The sequence below is a fragment of the Drosophila gunungcola genome, unplaced genomic scaffold, assembly GCF_025200985.1.
Source record: "Drosophila gunungcola strain Sukarami unplaced genomic scaffold, Dgunungcola_SK_2 000258F, whole genome shotgun sequence".
Lineage (NCBI taxonomy): Eukaryota > Metazoa > Arthropoda > Insecta > Diptera > Drosophilidae > Drosophila > Drosophila gunungcola.
In genome coordinates this window covers 8,446-26,518 of record NW_026453419.1, presented here as the reverse complement: position 1 = coordinate 26,518, position 18,073 = coordinate 8,446, and the positions used below count along the sequence as shown (strand labels likewise).

Sequence of the window (18,073 nt, the reverse complement as noted above, 5' to 3'; positions counted from 1 at the left end):
TAAACCGATTGTGGATGGGTAGTATAGTTTGCCAGCTATACAATTGTTGAAAATCGGTTTTTGCATCAAAACAAAATTTATTTATCTAAAAATCCAAAACTGTTTTTTTTTTAAAGGTTGAGTTAATTCCTAAAGCTTTTGGCGCGCCTTTCATCAGAAGGAATACCTTGCCAGATCTTTCAAGTAGGACTGAGCTTTTCCATGCACCAAGCAATATAAGCTATTTTCCCAGTGAAATAAAAGCTTTTCTCGCCATGCCACTTAATAAATTTTAATGTGGATATTTTGGCGCACTGCCTGTGGTCACACTGCGCGCTACGTTCCAAATTTCAGTCGCAAAAAAAATTCGCACCGAACACAAGTTGGCCAAAGAACTTTTTGCTACCTTTTTTCCCGTTTCAATCGCACACGAAATTACAGTATTATTGTTGTTACCACCGTGGTGGTTGTTGGTTGTTGCTTTGCATTTTTTTTACTGTGTATTACAATTGAGTGTTAAGAACCGAAAGACTTAAAAAAAAACAGAACCCTAGATAGAAAGTAGAAGAGTGTAACCAGAACAAGAGCAGTGCCAGCGTGTTAGTGTTGCACTTTGAGTTTAGTTTCCGGGATCCCAAAAGAGTTTCCCGAAGGTTCCGAAAGAGGTTTTCCGATCCGAATTCCAGGAGGCAGATCCAGGTCCCATCAAGCCAAGGAAATACATTCTAGAACCCCGGAGAACGCCGGCAAATGACGAGCTACGCGGATGCGCTGAGTGCCAAGGGGTATCGCAGCTTCGGATTCGACACGGACATGGAGATGGACATGGACATGGGCTGCACGATGCGGCGCATCGAAAAGCGCAAAGGCGGTGAGTTCCATGGGCGTGGGCAGGAATCCTAAAGGGGAATTTTGTCAAATTTGTATTTAATTAATCCCATGTGTGGCGGAAACGGATAAAATAATTATTTCTTCATTTTTTAATACAACACATTCTCCTAGTTTAAATAAATAAATGCCATAGTTATAAAAAATATATAATAAATTCTTAAGTTAAATTATAATTACTTTAAGCAAGATGTATTTATGATTTGAACAGTTAAGTTTGAAAAATTGTTGACCGTTTTAAAACTACAAATATTATTGATTTATAAAAACCATAAATAAATGTTAAAATTTTTTTTTATTGCATTTTTCCTGTATTTCGAAATTTAAGTTGTGGAATTTTAAGCAAATGGTATTGCATATTGTGCAAAGGTAACAAATTGATTAGCAATTTATTTGTTTTGCACATAAATCATTGGCTATTCCAGTGGCGTAAGCTGACCTTTCCTAAAGGGGTTGTTATGAGCACACTTTTAAACTTTTAACTAGTTTTTTTTGTCAAAACAGACTTTAATACCCTTTTTTTTTAAACTGCTGACTTTTTCTGATTATGACTGGTTGTGCTCAAATGGAAACTCAATTTTGGTTGTCTTTATTTCAATATTTTTGCTGCGTATGAAGGTCTTTTTTTTAAAGGTAGTTGTTATAAGCAAATAACGAACAAACATTTTTGTTCTTTTGTAATCTTCCTAACTTTATTCTTACACATGGATTTCTACAACACGTATAGATTCAGAATATATTTATAAAAATACTAATAAAAAAGGACGGCTACCTTTAAAACAGTTACAATGTTTTCTTTTTAAATAAGAAAATACTCCCTAATGGAAAGGTCATAGAAATGGGTTATGGTAAGAACATATGTATACACTCTTAGAGGAGGGGCTTTGACAACACTCCCCCAACCTCCCACCCCCTGAAGCACGCCACTGCGTGCATGTGTGGGTAAAATATATACTATTGCAAGTGTGTGGGTGTGTGTGAGAGTGTTAGTATGTTGGATGCATTGACTTTTGCGCCTTCGTTCACTTCGTTTACTGGTCATCGCCGTGAAATATTTCCACTTCTCCAATGTTTTACTTAACTATATAGTAGTGTGTGTGCGGGCACTGCTGTAATGACGTGCAATTATTATAATCAGTCAGCGAGAAAGAGGCGTGCCAGTAACTGTGCATAAATTATCTCCTTTAAGTACAATAGTCTCTCCGTTGATGGCGACGATAATGTCAATGATGATGATAATGGTGCTGATGATGGGGGTTCCTTTGATGACGAATTCTTAGGTTGCCCTTCAATTATCTCCGCTCCTCTTTACTTTCGCATACTATTGCATAGCAAGCTGGGATACGTTCATATTCTATATGTATATATGGGTCCACAGTTGACGTCATTCCAGCTTCGATTTTCTTACTTTTTTTCGTTAGGTCAGATGTTCCTGCCAAGAAAAGATGGTAATAAATCGTAATAAATTGCAAGAGCCATTGGCTTCTTTTAGGGGTAGTAATATATATATGTGGCACTGTTTATTGTATCCTAGAAAAGAGATATTTAAGACAGAAATTTGATAAATATCTTGGATTGAAAGTAGCTTCTAATTCTTATATGAAACGATTTCGATTTAATGTCGTAGATTTTGAATGGTAGTTTTTAACCACAAATTTTGTAACTTTGGTGACGGCTATCTCACATTTTCAAAAGCAAAACACTCAAAACATTTCTTTAGTTATTTATACCTTTGTGAATAGAATTTTATTGTTTTACTTGCCTTCTATTCTGTTTCATTGTCTTTAATACTGCTTGGGTAATTTAACCTGATTTATTTCATACTGTCGTGAGTACGCTTAAGTTTTTTTCTAGTTTAATTGTGCTTACTCTTTTGTTTTTGTTTATCTTTATCATTATTTTTATGCTTTGTGAGTACTGCTTTTTTCGCTTGCTTTCACTTGTATATTTCGCATTTTGTCGTTTTTTGTTGATGCAGCAAACAAACGCAATGGGAAAAACCAACAGCAAATACGAAGCCATTTAGGAAATTGGTTAAACATGAGGCGAGCTCATGCGAAGTCGGAGAGACACATTTATATTTATGGGCCAGCCTGTATGTGGGCCAATTAGCCGCGGCTGTTTGTCCTGAGTCATCGTCAGAAAGTGGGTGCTTTTGATGATGTCTTCAGCCCAGGAACCCAGGAACACAAGAACGCAAGAGCCCAGAGCCCGAAACCCAACTCCATATTAATTGTGCAGTCCAACGACTTTAATCTAATCTAGTGCACGGCAGGGCAATTTTATTGTTTGTCCAGCTGAATTTATTGATGCTCCAAACACCACGTGGCTCTGCAGTGCTCAAAAATGGGTAAAAGCATCGGCACATAGAAATAACTGTATAAGCAAATAACTTTAAACAAATAGCATAACCTTTAAGACAACATTAATTTGAGAAAAAATATCATATATCAATAACAAAGCCAAACGAATTGGGATATATGCATTGGGATTTTGACATATGAACATTAGTTCATGCATTAGCATAACTTTAAAGATAAGCTTTTTTTATGAATAAAAAAAAAAATATATCAAATAGTCTGTTGGCCAAATTGTATTTTCAATTTTTCTGTGCCAGTTTTTTTTATTTTTTTCTCATCTCTACTTTTTCACTTCTTGTTTGTGTACTTGTTAGTCTGTTATCAGTACCTCCGATAATTTAGTGTTGCTACACAGTAAAAAATATTATTTCAAATGTTAAAATCATTAAAATGACTATTGATAATTTCAAATATTATTTAAAGCTTGAAATTGTATTTTTCCTGAATCAATTTAATTTAAACTTTGACAGACATTATCATAACAAAATGTAACCACAAATTTATACGGCTTTATTTTTGCCGTGTGTGCCGCAGCACTGCTCTTATCGGTCTATAAATACACTCCGTGAATAACAACATCCAAATTTGAGGGCGAAGTACGTGCATTATTCACAGTTCGTGGGAATCGAACTGGGCTCTATTATCTGCCCATCTATAGTAGTGCCCATATCCCATCTAATACTTATATCATCATCCACTCAATTGGGCAGTCATTCGCTCGACATGTGTCCGCCGCTTATGAGAAATGTGCTGCGTTCAATCAATTGGCGAAACTAAGGAACCAAATGGCAAAGACTCGGTTCACACATGTTGCCGAAATAATGGCACATCAAATCAAATACAATTGATGGCATACATATGGATGTAAACATTTAAACACATTTTCTTGATTCAATTAATGGCTGCTTTTGATAGTTGTACAAATAATGCATATATGTATATATATACATTTATACTTGCTTGTTTTTAGTTTATTTGACTAGTTGACTAATGTTAAAATATACCTCAAATAGAAGCTACAAAAATCACTTTGGTTTTGAAATAGTTTATAATGGCTTATAATGGTCCTAATGTGTTTCCCTCCACTGTGGCTACGACAGCTGGCTTCTGTTTGTCGTAGGCATAGGTCAGGGTTTTCCAATTAGAAACAAATAATAAAAAGGCGGGCGTCAGCGAAAAGAAAACAATAGAGCATTTCCCACACGATTTCCCTCCCCATGAATATGGTTTAAGCCCCTTAAATGATTTATTTGTGGTTCCGTGCGGGTTCTCTTGGACAATTTGTTCGCTCTTTCCCTCAAAATACTCGCTCTTTTCGGTTTAGATTTTCTCTTTTATTTCCGACTGAAATCGTAAACTGACTGCAGATAGTCATGCCAAATCAACTGTTTATATTCATTGCTTATTATTACATATATGTATGGCAGAATTTTCAACCGAAGCGGATAAAAATGAGTGGAAAATTAGAGTCAGTTGACTGCGCGAAGTCGAAGCGAGCGGCAAGATATATTGTAAAGCCACTGGAGAGTTATTCTTTCGCCGGTTTCCTTGGGGTTACGCAAGTCAAAAGCGGAAAGTTGGCCATATTTTCATGTGAAAATCAATAGCGGATCGCGGGCACGTTGCCCAAAAACAAGAAAAGGCCAAAACGCAGCAATTAATAAGTTTGCAATTCGGTCAATAAATACAAAACAAAGAGCGGTGCCAAAAAATACAACGAAATAAAATGAAATCAGTTTAAGCACAATCGAATAATAAATTGAAACGTACGGCAGATAAACAAACACATATATATATTTTCCCGTCTATAAGAATGCCCATCTTTCTATATATATGACAAAAAAGTATACATATGAGTGTTTGCATATCGCACACTTGGCAAATAAGGCAAATGAACTGACAGTGACTTGCGTGAATCGCAGAAAATATATTACGAAGTTGAACAAACCGATTTGGCCTATGAAGCTATCAAAACAACCCAGTTATTAACGACCCAGCGCTAAATAATCATCGATACTCCTCCAGTCCCATTCTGGCCATCATCTGGGGGGCTATTGATAAGCTCGACTTTGCTAAATGCCCCTGACAGGGCGTTATAAAAATCGAGACGAGCCCTCATAATAGAGGAAAGTTACCAAAACGGGAATATAAATGGAACTAATAATTAAAGTGCCACCATATGATAGTTATCAGTTAGGAATCATATCCAAACATCATTTTGGTTTTTTATAAAATTCATCATTTATTTTCTGAATCATCAACATTAATCATATCCAAAGAATATTTGTTACAAAATTCACAATATGATTTTACGTTTGCAGTTAATCTTTAATTGTTTTGAACGCATATTGTGAGAATTAAGAACGTTATTGCGTTTTAAATAAGTTACCTGTCTATTTAACAAAATTTTTCCTTTAATTGGCTTTAACTTAAGAGAAATCTAAAATTGCTATTCCTTAAATAAAAAATGAATCATTTTATTGAACTTTACTAGTAGCTCGTATAAAGATCACAAAAACTTACTATAATTTTTGACTTACAAAGAAAATGTTATGTTTTATTTTAGTTTACGAGAAGCATTTATAGATACATGTGTTTTTTAAAAATATGAAATGGATTTTGACCAAGGCTTAAATTTAAAACATATTTTTTGGATAATTATGGTTCAAAGAGCTTTGACTTGGTCAAAATGCAGTTCGTTTATCCAAAATATTGTTTATAATTAGCAAACATAGTGGGCTTTCCGAGCTTTACGTTGTGGCGTTGCGAGCGCCGAAAGCTCGCTGCCAACTTTACCCGATATATAAACTTTGGATCTACGGATCGGGAGAGGTGTGAAATATATATAGAGAAGGAGAAGTGAGAAAACTGAGGAAACGTGGGGACAAACAAAGGCGAAAAAGACAAGCGCGTAGAAAGATGCGCGAATTGCGTCGGACGGAATTCAGACTAAATTAAGTTCAGCCGATCGCGGGCGGTGTACAAGTATATAGCCCACCGATCCGAACAGACAGTTGCCCAAAGACGTTGCCCAGAGGCGGAATCGACAAAAACCGAGCGGAGACACCTGTCACTGGGAGAATTACATAAAAACAAACACACACAAAAACAAAAACCCAGCCGGAAAATCAAAAATTCAACTTAGTAAACACCAAGCGAAAATTAAATAGTTTACAAATAAAGATTGGACTGGGATAACTGGATTCTGGATCACCTGATCCGCCGAGATGTCGTACCGCGGAATGCTGAGCACCTCGGACGAATCGTCCGCGGAGCTGCGAGTCCAGGATTCGGACTCCTTTGACGGAGCGATGATGTCCCATCCGAGCAATAATGCCGCCGTGCAACAGCTGGGCAAGAAGGCCAGCGGAAAGAGCCTCCACCCGGCCACCTCCGTGACCGTGCCCCCAAAGAAAAGCCCCGTGCTCCAAAGGGCCACCCCCAATCGCTGCATATGTAAGTTAAGGCAACGCGAACGCCCACTGACCACCCACACCGGCCACGTACAAGAATCGGCCTCTAATTTAAAGCATTTCTTGGCTAACGAGCGCTCCTTCCCCTCAGAAGTTCGCAAAACCATTACACAGCAAAAAACTGATAAACTTATGATCTTTTTGCGTCATTTTAGATCTTATTAATTATAATAACAAAATAGCATTCATCTGATTAACTGTCCAATTGATATTACATTTACCATTTTGCTATAATTGATTTGTAAAAACAAAAAAGTAATATCAAAATAACCTGGTCTAAGTATTATTACAAAGCTTCTGATATTATAAAAACAAAGCAGTTTTTCCTCATGTATAAATATGACTAGGCTTCCTAAAGTTTAAATAATTTTGACAGTTTTAGGTATTTTTTTACTTTGTTCGTTAAGTTCATACATATGTTTTAAATCTTTACTTTTGAATAAATAATACAACATGAGATTGAAACTGACATAGCCAAGTTAGGTTCCCTACGCCCACTGATCAGTAATCACTCACCACCCACTACCGCCAACCGCTAGGTCACTCTCTTTTTAAGTACTGTAGTATACCTCTCTGTGGAGCTCGCACTCTGGGCTGCAAAAAGAAAGCAAAATACATTTGCTCTCCCACGCACACTCTCTCCTTCTCTCTTTCTCTCCTTTAAAATAAAAAACCTGTAGCACTAAGCTTCAAAAGAGCGAAATGCTACACTGTAAACTATTTCTAAACTTAAAAGAAATTATATTTAAAAAAAACTTTAGTATGGGTGCTTTGAACTCAAAATCAAATATCATTTTACACATTCTATTTTATACATTTTGTTTTATACATTTATATTATAAATGTTTGGGTAAAAAGTAATTTTAGTGTTGCGTTGCTTCTCTGTCGCTGCGCTGCCCATTTGACGCTTCATCTCTTAAGTCTCACTAACATATAAAAAAATGTAGGAAAGTTATTGTACCCTGTAGAAGCGTCGTTTGAACGCTAGAAGCTTTTTGTAACAACAATTTTATTACCATCAACAAAATGAGTGTCATCATTGAGTACATATTTTAAAATATCACTTTAGCAAGTGGTAATAAGCCTGCTTAAACTGTATCCCTTGAATTTTAATGGTTGTATTGCTCTTTTTAATGCAAAAATAATTAGCTTTAAATTAAAAACATTAAAAATAACTACATGACGTGATTTAATTCTTTACTTGCCCCTCGGGATACTTCTTCATCCCTAAGAGATAAGTAATTGTTGTGGTGTTTGACCTTGAAGTGTATTCCAACTTCGGATCGCTTCAATCAGTTTTCTCATCTTGTTTGTTGTTTGTTGTTTGTTGAGTTCGTGTTTTGATTAAGCCCGTACTTTTGCTATCTCCGCTGGCGATGTTTACAGTCCCCTTTCCCTCCCCTTTTTCCGGCTTCCTACACTTAGAAAATAAAATCGTTTTTATGTTTTTTATGAGAAAAATAAAAGATTGCATCAATAATGGGATATATGGAAAATTAAACATTGTGTTCAAATTAATCATTTCTATCAATTGTAGGCAATTTAAAATTAAATCTCGAAATTAATAATTTACTTTTACATATTTAAAGTTACGCAAATTGAATCTAAGAATTCTAAATACTTAAAACCAGGATTGGAAACAATTAAAAAATTTAGAAAATAAAAAATGTGCAGCTTAACTTCTAAAATATTAATCAATCAATGTTTCCATTATTTCGGTGCTGCTTTTTTGCGATTTTTTGCCAGTGTACCGCTGCTTTTTTAACATTTTGCTGCTTGCCAATTTGTAATCGCCAATCAATTTTGTGTGGATGTTTTTCTTGTCAAAGATGATGCGCCTCTGCTGCAGTCGCAGTCGCAGTCGCTGCCTCTGCCTCTGTCGACGTCGTTAGGTCTCGGCCTGGAATTCTCCGATCTTCAATGTTTTCCCATTTCATTGAGGCGACAACTCTCGCCCAGTTTACTTCAAACACCTTAAGCAACGATCCTCACTTTTCCGGTTTCTCTGCATTTCTCGCCATGAACTTCAATCGCATGGATACCGCCCATCGGTTACGCGTTGATGTCCGCCTTTTCGGGGGACCTATGGGTAACCAGCTGAATGATACAGGTCCCGCAACTGCCACGCCCACCATCTCGTCGGAAGATCTCAGTAGGTTCCATAAAAAAAATTCTGCAACCCATCTCCCGGAAAAAAAATGATTGTAGATTTGGTATAAGAAACATAGCTGCTTTCAAAATGTTTACATTTATTTGTTTAACCTGCTGTCTTAATTTTTTTTCTAATTTTAATTCAAATGTTTTTTTTCTTTTTTTTCAGGTGATCTCACCGATTCCCCAGTCGATGAGAAGGCCGAAGCTGATGTGGAAGTGACCAACGAGATCTCGGCTCCATATGAGGTGCCACAATTTCCCATTGAACAGATCGAAAAGAAACTGCAAATCCAGCGTCATCTCAATGAAAAGTGAGTAAAACAAACTATGGCATTTCTTAATCTTGAGGCAATAAACAAAAACTATTTTAAAATTAAATATCTCTCGAGCACAATTATCACAAGACTTTTGAACAGAAAATAAAATACATTAATGTAAATTGTAAGTTACCAAGAGTTACTTTCCATAAGATTTGTTTTAGGTTTTAGCAAAGACTCGTCTGTTTGGGCTTATCAGCAAAATTGCCAAGCGATCTCTGATGAAAGGTATAAAATATTAAAGCTCCATTTAAATGTAATCAGTTATTGCTAGGATTTTCAACCTGTCTAACGTGCTTAATTTAGTAGTAAGGTGACTTAAACAATTAAATTATTAGGTGCGTTTTAAAAATGTAAGTTCTGAAAAATTAAAAAAAAAAATTTTTTGTTTGAATTTTAATAAAATTAGAAACTTTCTAAGAACAGTAAGTTCTTTGTTTGTAATGTGTAGTATTCTTTTTAAGATTTCAATTTATATTTATGACAAGCTTATAGAGGAGATAGCGTAGTAGGAAAATAAATATTTAAGTCTTCTGTCTTACGTAAGAAAAAAAAGAGGAAATATTTCAGTATACCCGCTTAATATACCCACATTTAGAAAATACGTTATCTAATGTGTAGGTATATAATTCCCTGGCTAAAGTTCTCTGTAGGCAAAACAAAATTATACTGAGGATCAAGAACATAAAATCATTATACTTAAGTCTACAAACAAAGAATATATTAGCCAGCCCTGTAAATCAAAAGTAATATCAATAGAATTGCGCTTTTTCCGTATTGTTTGGTTCAACTAATCAGATACGTACCTAAATCGGTTCAGCTTCGGTTATGATTTTTGTACTTTACATGATTACCATACAAAACGATGCGAGTTCACAGATCTCGTGATTGCTTTCTTATCAGTTTGTTCTATTTCAGGGCCAGTTCGTTTTCAAGACCTACATACCATCTCATTTCTAATTGTACAGTGGAAAAATATTTCAAAATACAAAACAATATTTCATTGTTTTTCTAAAAACGTTCTTATCTGCAATTTATGAAAATATCAAAACAAATTGTTTCCTGATTAAGAAACATCAACAACACCAACATTGTGCTAGATTCAAATTAAACCAAGTATTTATTGACAATATGTTAAATAAATCTAATTTTAAGAGTTCCAAAATTATTTATAAAAAATATTTATAATACTTAAAGTACAAAAAGAAAAAGAAGGCTGCAGAAACAGGTTAACAATATTTAATAAGTAAAAAAAAAAATGTTTAAATAAAAACAAATATAATTTTCGAAACCCCTATACCATTTGATGGTTTTCTCTGTGCTTTAATTAAACGATTTTAATTTAAACGTTAGTGCGGAATAGTTTACACCTTCTTATTTAATCAGAACTTTTGGATAATTTAGTTCTTGAAAAAATAGTTATTCTTTAATACTTAAAATATTAATTGTCAAAAGTTGCCCTGCGTAGGTTTCTTCTCTAAGCAATTTCAATAGCCTCGTAATGAGGCATCCGCACGCGTTACAATTATCATTGCAACCAGGTGGGTGGTGTGCAGGTGGAGTGGGTGGCTCTATTCTGGCTAATCCAAAGTGGGTTTATGTCTAGGTTTCGGGTTTTGGTGCGGCGAAAGTGTGGACCGATGCAGAACACGTTTTGATTTTGAATGGAACTGCATTAGGCAGCAAAGTCCGGCGGTGGCGGACTTTCGCCCAGATGGTGATGGTGGTTTTAGGTGGTGGGGCTTATGGCATAACGAGCCACCACCAAATGGAAGCGTCGGACGAACCGCTGCAACCGGCGGCACCGCCGTGGACTGAGTTCTGGCACGGATGCCGTCACTTTCAGTACGCTCCGATCCAATAAACGGGCAGCTCAACGGCGCGAAACGCGGCCCAAAGTTACCCACCTTCCATCTGCCACCTGGCTGTGCTTGTGCGACCTCCGCTGACATTGAGCCGTCTTTATAGGGAAAAACCGCCCGTCGAGCCGCTAAACCGCCCACTGCCCCACTAAAATCCACCATCGTTGTTGTTCGTGTCACACGCCAGACGACGCTAAAAAAAATAGAAAAGAAACCAAAAAGCGGCGTTTGTGAAAACTTTCCAACTCGCGCGGACACTTTAGTTTTTTTCCCTTATAGCGAGAATCCCGACAAGTTCTGCACGCCAAAAAGAGAGGGGGTGTTGCCCTTACCCAGAAAAAGTTCCCAAAAACCACACAACCAAACAACTTTGGGGAGGCAGAAACTAAAAATCTAGTGCGATTTAAGACAGAGCCCCCATGGCTTTATCTGAAGTGTTGGAGAAAGTTGTTTTGGTATACTTGAAGTGAATGTTCTTAAAAGTTTTGAATTAATGCCAAAAATAAAACACTTCAACATGAAGAATTGAATAAAACTTAGCTTAAACTTAAATTTACATTTTTTGAAGAAAAGTTTCTATAGGAAAAATATTTCTCCCACATTTGTTTTTTTTTAACCAGATCCAGAAATCAATTTTTTTTTGATGTTTTGTTATTAAGTTAGAAATAGGTACCACAAGATTTACTTAAATCAAAAGATAAAGAAATAATTTATTGAAAAAAGGGCTCAGATTTAAAAAATTCAAAAAATTGAAGACAAACTTTTGCAGGAAAATCTTATAAAAATACATTATGTTTGAATGAAGAAGCAGAGCGTGTTTCTTAAGGTGACTTTTAATTAATTTGATATAGCAATATTATCTTGAGACGGGTCATTAAGGAACTATTAATACAAAAATAGCATTTCCCATTGTTGAAAGATATAGCAATATTATCTTGAGACGGGTCATTAAGGAACTATTAATACAAAAATAGCATTTCCCATTGTTGAAATTATTTTTGTAAACGAAAGAACAATAGTTTAGAGAGTTCTCCAAGACACGCAATTGGTCGCAGCTACTGTTTTTTATCCAAATTTAAGGGTTTGGGGTTGACAGAGGTATTCTGTTAGCGTGCCGGTCTGCAAATTAGTGGCAATAAGGTGCTTTGCATTGCCATAAATCAACTGGTCAATCGATCATTACCATTTGGGTGCCCAAAAGACAAATTTCGGAGCGAAGTAGTCCATTTGTCGGTGGTCACTGGTCAAAACAGGATGTCCTTCGCGGATGACAGCTATAGTTTTGGGCGCTGCTACGAATATCAGCCCGACGATTCCAAGTGGTTAGTCAGCCAAGAGACGATCTCAAATTACAAGTGGAATTAAAATAAATTAAGTTATTATTAGTAAAAAGATCATTAGATAAAACATGATAAGCATAAAATCATAATATCAAATGATATAATGGTAAAATATTATTGCCTAACAGTTATTATTTAACTTTAATTCAAAGAATTGAAATGAGCTTTATATACTAGAACCCTACTTTTTAATATTAACTTTAATTCCTCTCGTGCAAACCTTTGTCAACTTCTAATTTGTTAGTTATTTGTACTAAAATATATACATTTCTTATTTATTATCTCGATTTTTCAGGCAAGCTACTGGACAAACCAGGCCCGTGGTCGCAGCTGCCGTTTTGGCAACTCACAGGGAATCATCCAGCAGCAACGAGGATCGCGAAAACACCATCGAGATGGACAGAAACGATGCGGACATCAATTTCCAGCGGGTCTCCATTTCGGGGGAGGACACAAGCGGTGTTCCTCTGGAGGATTTGGAGCGGGCCTCGACCCTCTTGATCGAAGCACTGCGCATGCGCAGCCACTACATGGCCATGTCGGATCAGTCGTTTCCCTCGACCACGGCGCGGTTCCTCAAGACGGTAAAGCTCAAGGACCGCATTAACAACCTGCCCGTCAAGGAGGTTTCTGGTGAGTAGTTGTAGTCCCTGGGTCCAAAACTATAGTCCCAGAGAAAATGAACCGATTCTACAGTGATGTCGTTGTCTTGTATTTCCTCTTTTGGAGTGGGTCGATTTGTTTGTTAATTTTCTGAAATTTGTTTATCTGTATTTAATAAGAATACATTTAAACATTTTTACTTTAATCTAAAAATTCTTTAAATAATTTTTAAATTTTAAAAAGTCGACCCAGTCCACCGTGTATGTGTAAATATGTATAAAGGGACAATTTATTGCAGATGTGTCTAAGTGTTGTAATGCACCAAATCATATATTTATTGCAATTGATTCACAACGAAGTGAATTGTGTATAATACAAGTTGATATTAGCGTATGTTTTGTGTAAACTGTACGCGCGACAGCGTTGCCATCCTGTTTTAAAGTCTAGAGTTCAGCTCGTGTGTCCGTCTATTTCGCGCCTCCACATTAGCAGCTGCCGCCTCGCTCGTGTCTCGTTTTCTTTTTATTCCAGTCCTCCGTTTTCATTTAGAGCCTTTAACGAGCTACTGTTTTATATAAAAGATTTCCCTCTCTATTATATACTGTATGTTTGAGCCTTTGTAGCCCTTTTTATGTTTCAATTTAATTTTGTATCGACTATTTATTTCTCTTCTCGTATTTTTCATTATTTCTTATAGACATCATTCGCAAAATGAGTGTAACGAACATACAAGGTAATTCGTGCGCGCACCTGATTTCCACCTATACCTATCCCTTCCCTCCTATCCAACTTTCCCAAAACCTTCGAGTACAACAAAAAAAACTTCTGCTTCCGTATTGCTTGACATTTGATTTCCGTTTCCGTTGAGCACTACTTATTCTGCGTATTGTTTGCCCTACACTCATAACCACAAACTCTGCTTTCAACGCAGACAGTGTTGCCAACTTAATGTTATTTACTGTTTTTGTGAATAAAAAGCAAATATGTTTACTGAATAAGTTATTTTAACCAACCGAAATACTTTTAATCAAAAAATAGTACAACAATATCATAAACAAATCATTTAAAACCACCATGTTGGCCACACTAAACTGCAGCTATTTCGCTCGCTACGAAAAACATAATGTTGGCCACACTAAACTGTCGCTTGGCATAGTGCCACGTTGCAGCATCGACTTTTCTGTCATCCACTCGCATGGGAGTTTTCTTGACCCTCTCCTTTTGAATTTTCAAAGGGCTTTGCATTTGTTGCTTATATTTTTTTATGTATTATGCTTGTTTGCTTTTAGTTTGTTACCTTGTTTGTATGTTCTATATTTTAGCTTACCAAAAACTACAAAAAACACGCTTTGAACTCATGTTGTAGCTGCTTAGAAGTTAAACTATCGCCGTATGTCACTGTCTGTTTCACAAAGCAAAGCCTTGTACAAAAGGAACAAAATCTACAGCTTTGATAACTCTCGTAGAACAAGTAAACCAACAAAGTTTAGTAGCGCATTAGGGTGCTATTCAGGTCTATTACAAATTTAGAATAACAATCTGAATCTCTTAGATCTAATACTTAAATATATCTTCTTAAAACTTTGAATTTAATTTTCGACAAACCCAAAACTAATTTTTAAATTTATAAAACAAAAATGAATGTACTTAAAAAAGAAATGGTTCCTAAAAACAAGAGATGAGTTTACTGATTTTACAGATCCACCCTTTAGCACTTAACGAACACTCACATTTACAGAAAAAAACACTCGCACAAACACCTGAGTGTAGAGTGTAGTTTTGCCACTAACTGTACCAATTCGCAATTTGTGTCGATCGCCTTTGTAACTAAACAGAATTATATTTTCAAAATATTTTCACACTCGACTCGAATCGTTTTGTATCACTTCGAACTTGTTGAGGACCTGCAGACGTCCATGCTAAGGCATCGCAGTTAAAGATAACGAATCCCTGGAACGTGGAGTTTCCCAAAGATGAGGATTTCCGTATCAAGCCTCTTAATGGAGTGTTTCACATCTACCAGAACGACGTAAGTACAGCACCCTCTAATAATCCAAGATAAAATTGGTTGACAAGCAACTTAAAATGGTATTTGTTAAAGATCAAAACCCTACTCATTATCCATAATTTATTATTTTCCAGGACGAAAGCAGCGAGATCAAATTCGAATATCCGGATATGAGTCAATTCGTGAACGACATGCAGGTCATGTGCAATATGATCGCCGATGGGCCACTGTAAGTAATTCCCTAATTTCCTCCTGCTCAGAAAACCGATTAACAATATGTTTGTGTTTTTTAATAGGAAATCATTCTGCTATCGACGTCTGTGCTATCTGTCATCCAAGTACCAGATGCATGTGCTGCTTAATGAACTGCGGGAGTTGGCCGCCCAGAAGGCTGTGCCGCATCGCGATTTCTACAACACCCGCAAGGTGGACACCCATATCCATGCCGCCTCCTGCATGAACCAGAAGCACCTGCTCCGCTTCATCAAGAAGACGCTGAAGAACAATGCCAACGAGGTGGTGACCCACACCAACGGACAGGCGATGACCCTGGCCCAGGTGTTCCAGTCGATGAACCTGACCACTTACGACCTGACCGTCGACATGCTGGACGTGCACGCCGATCGCAACACGTTCCACCGCTTCGACAAGTTCAACTCCAAGTACAATCCCATCGGAGAGTCGCGGCTCAGGGAGGTGTTCCTCAAGACGGACAACTATTTGAATGGCAAATACTTTGCGCAGATCATAAAGGTGGGTGGCTCAAAGTCTCTATATTCATGGCTAAAATAATATTTTGTATTTATATATTTAAAAACAAAAAACTTCCTAAGCTTTTAGGAAAATTCATTATATTTTTTAAGACAAAAATTTCACTTAAAACCATTTTGTGCGCATAAGTTAATGGCAGTATAAGTAGAAAAAATTACCATTTAATATTTTGGTATGTATATATTTAATTAATGAAAGTATACTTAAGTTTTTTAGGTAATTGTATATTTTTAAAGAAAAAATTTGATTTTAAACCCATTTAAACTACTGTTTAAGCATAAGTTAATGCCAATTTCTAACTGAGTTTTTCTTATTGAATCCGCAGGAAGTGGCCTTCGATCTGGAAGAGTCCAAGTACCAGAACGCCGAGCTACGTCTGTCCATCTATGGAAAATCGCCTGATGAGTGGAACAAGCTGGCCAGATGGGCCATCGACAATGATGTGTACAGCTCGAATATTCGATGGCTGATCCAGATACCGCGCCTTTTCGACATCTTCAAGTCGAACAAGATGATGAAGTCATTCCAGGAGATCCTGAACAACATATTCCTGCCGCTCTTCGAGGCGACAGCCAGACCCAGCCAGCATCCAGACTTGCATCGCTTCCTGCAGTACGTGATCGGGTTCGATTCGGTGGACGACGAGTCCAAGCCGGAGAATCCGCTCTTCGACAACGATGTGCCCCGGCCGGAAGAATGGACCTACGAGGAGAATCCGCCATATGCGTATTACATCTACTACATGTACGCCAACATGACGGTGCTGAACAAGTTTAGAGAGTGAGTAAATGTTTCTAAGCAAATAAAGATCAATACAATACCAGTCAGAAATCACATGACAATTTAAAGCTCTTTAGAAACAACATTAATAATTTTAAAGAAGAATTTATAACCAGTTGGGAATTAAAGCGTCTCAATATGGGTAAATTTCTAATATTGGTTTGTTCAGCTTTTTATTTTCCAGGAAAACATATATATTGAGGCTTTATGTTATATATGCAAAATCTAATGATACTCCTAACCGTTGTTCCTCCAGGTCCCGCGGCATGAACACCTTTGTGCTGCGGCCCCATTGCGGCGAGGCTGGACCCGTGCAGCATCTAGTGTGCGGCTTCCTGATGGCCGAGAACATCTCCCACGGCCTCCTGCTCCGCAAGGTGCCCGTTCTGCAGTATCTGTATTACCTGACCCAAATCGGAATCGCCATGTCGCCGCTGTCAAACAACTCGCTGTTCCTCAACTACCATCGTAATCCGCTGCCTGAGTATTTGGCCCGGGGCCTCATCATCTCCCTCTCCACGGACGACCCCTTGCAATTTCACTTCACCAAGGTGGGTTGACCTAATAATTGTATCGAATAAAAACTCAAATTTTGAAACTTTGTTGCAAATCTTTTTTTTTGTGATATTTTCTTAAGATGGTCTAAATACTATTTACATACTTTTAGGAACCCCTTATGGAGGAGTACAGCATTGCGGCCCAGGTGTGGAAGCTCAGCTCCTGCGACATGTGCGAGTTGGCCAGGAACAGTGTTATGATGAGTGGATTCCCCCATGCCGTAATTTAATAATTTAATTGTGGTAGATAGCCTCATTTCACTTTAAACACCCACAGATCAAGCAGCAGTGGCTGGGACCCATTTATTACGAGGACGGCATCATGGGCAACGACATCACCCGGACCAACGTGCCCGAAATCCGTGTGGCCTATCGCTATGAGACGCTGCTCGATGAGCTGTCCAACATCTTCAAGGTGAACCAGACCTGCTCCCTCAACGATCCGCAGTCGTAGGCTCAGGGGCACTCTGCTCCTTCGCGTTGTTGTGGCTTCCTACGCTAACTTAATGCAAATTACACAGATATATACGCTAGTTATATATATATATATATATACAATTTACATGTTTCTGTACTAACCAAAATGTAAACGCGGCAGACCAAAACCTTTAAATATACAAAACTTGTACACGCAAATCTGCATGTCCTGTGCCTAATACTAGTACAGTAGTACTGAAAAAATAGTTCATTGTGGGTATAACTAACATCTCAAAACTTGTTTATTTATGGGTTTATAGACAGACAGAAGACTGAGGCTTTATGAGGCTTATGACCTATCTTAACCTAAACTATCCATCCTTAGTTAATTGTAAAATTAATTTAAGTTGTTGATAAGGATTTTAAGGATGATTTTCGAAAATTTGATAAATTCAACAATTTTTAATGGTGAATGCCATTTGATTGGCAATTTAATGGGAATTAATAATAATGGGAATTTAATAATAACGAATTCACCGAGGTATGACATTCCATCTTTTGGCC

At 37.1% G+C, this 18,073-nt stretch overlaps 1 protein-coding gene across 6 annotated transcripts; it reads left to right on the top strand.

The window, feature by feature from the left end:
* Positions 1 to 318: 318 nt before the first annotated feature.
* On the top strand, positions 319 to 17,728 carry LOC128266060 (AMP deaminase 2). 6 transcript variants are annotated; one of them, XM_053002333.1, is made up of 11 exons: positions 319 to 850; positions 9,021 to 9,165; positions 12,669 to 13,006; positions 13,674 to 13,709; positions 14,887 to 15,005; positions 15,119 to 15,213; positions 15,281 to 15,737; positions 16,081 to 16,535; positions 16,792 to 17,086; positions 17,203 to 17,313; positions 17,370 to 17,728. In XM_053002333.1, exons 1-11 carry the CDS (start codon positions 730 to 732, stop codon positions 17,544 to 17,546), a joined length of 2,349 nt encoding a protein of 782 aa, XP_052858293.1. In that variant the 5' UTR covers positions 319 to 729; the 3' UTR covers positions 17,547 to 17,728. The 6 variants fall into 6 exon arrangements, with proteins under 6 accessions (XP_052858293.1, XP_052858294.1, XP_052858290.1 ...); XM_053002330.1 differs by lacking the exon at positions 319 to 850 and adding an exon at positions 5,964 to 6,683; XM_053002329.1 differs by lacking the exon at positions 319 to 850 and adding an exon at positions 8,635 to 8,852.
* Positions 17,729 to 18,073: the final 345 nt, after the last annotated feature.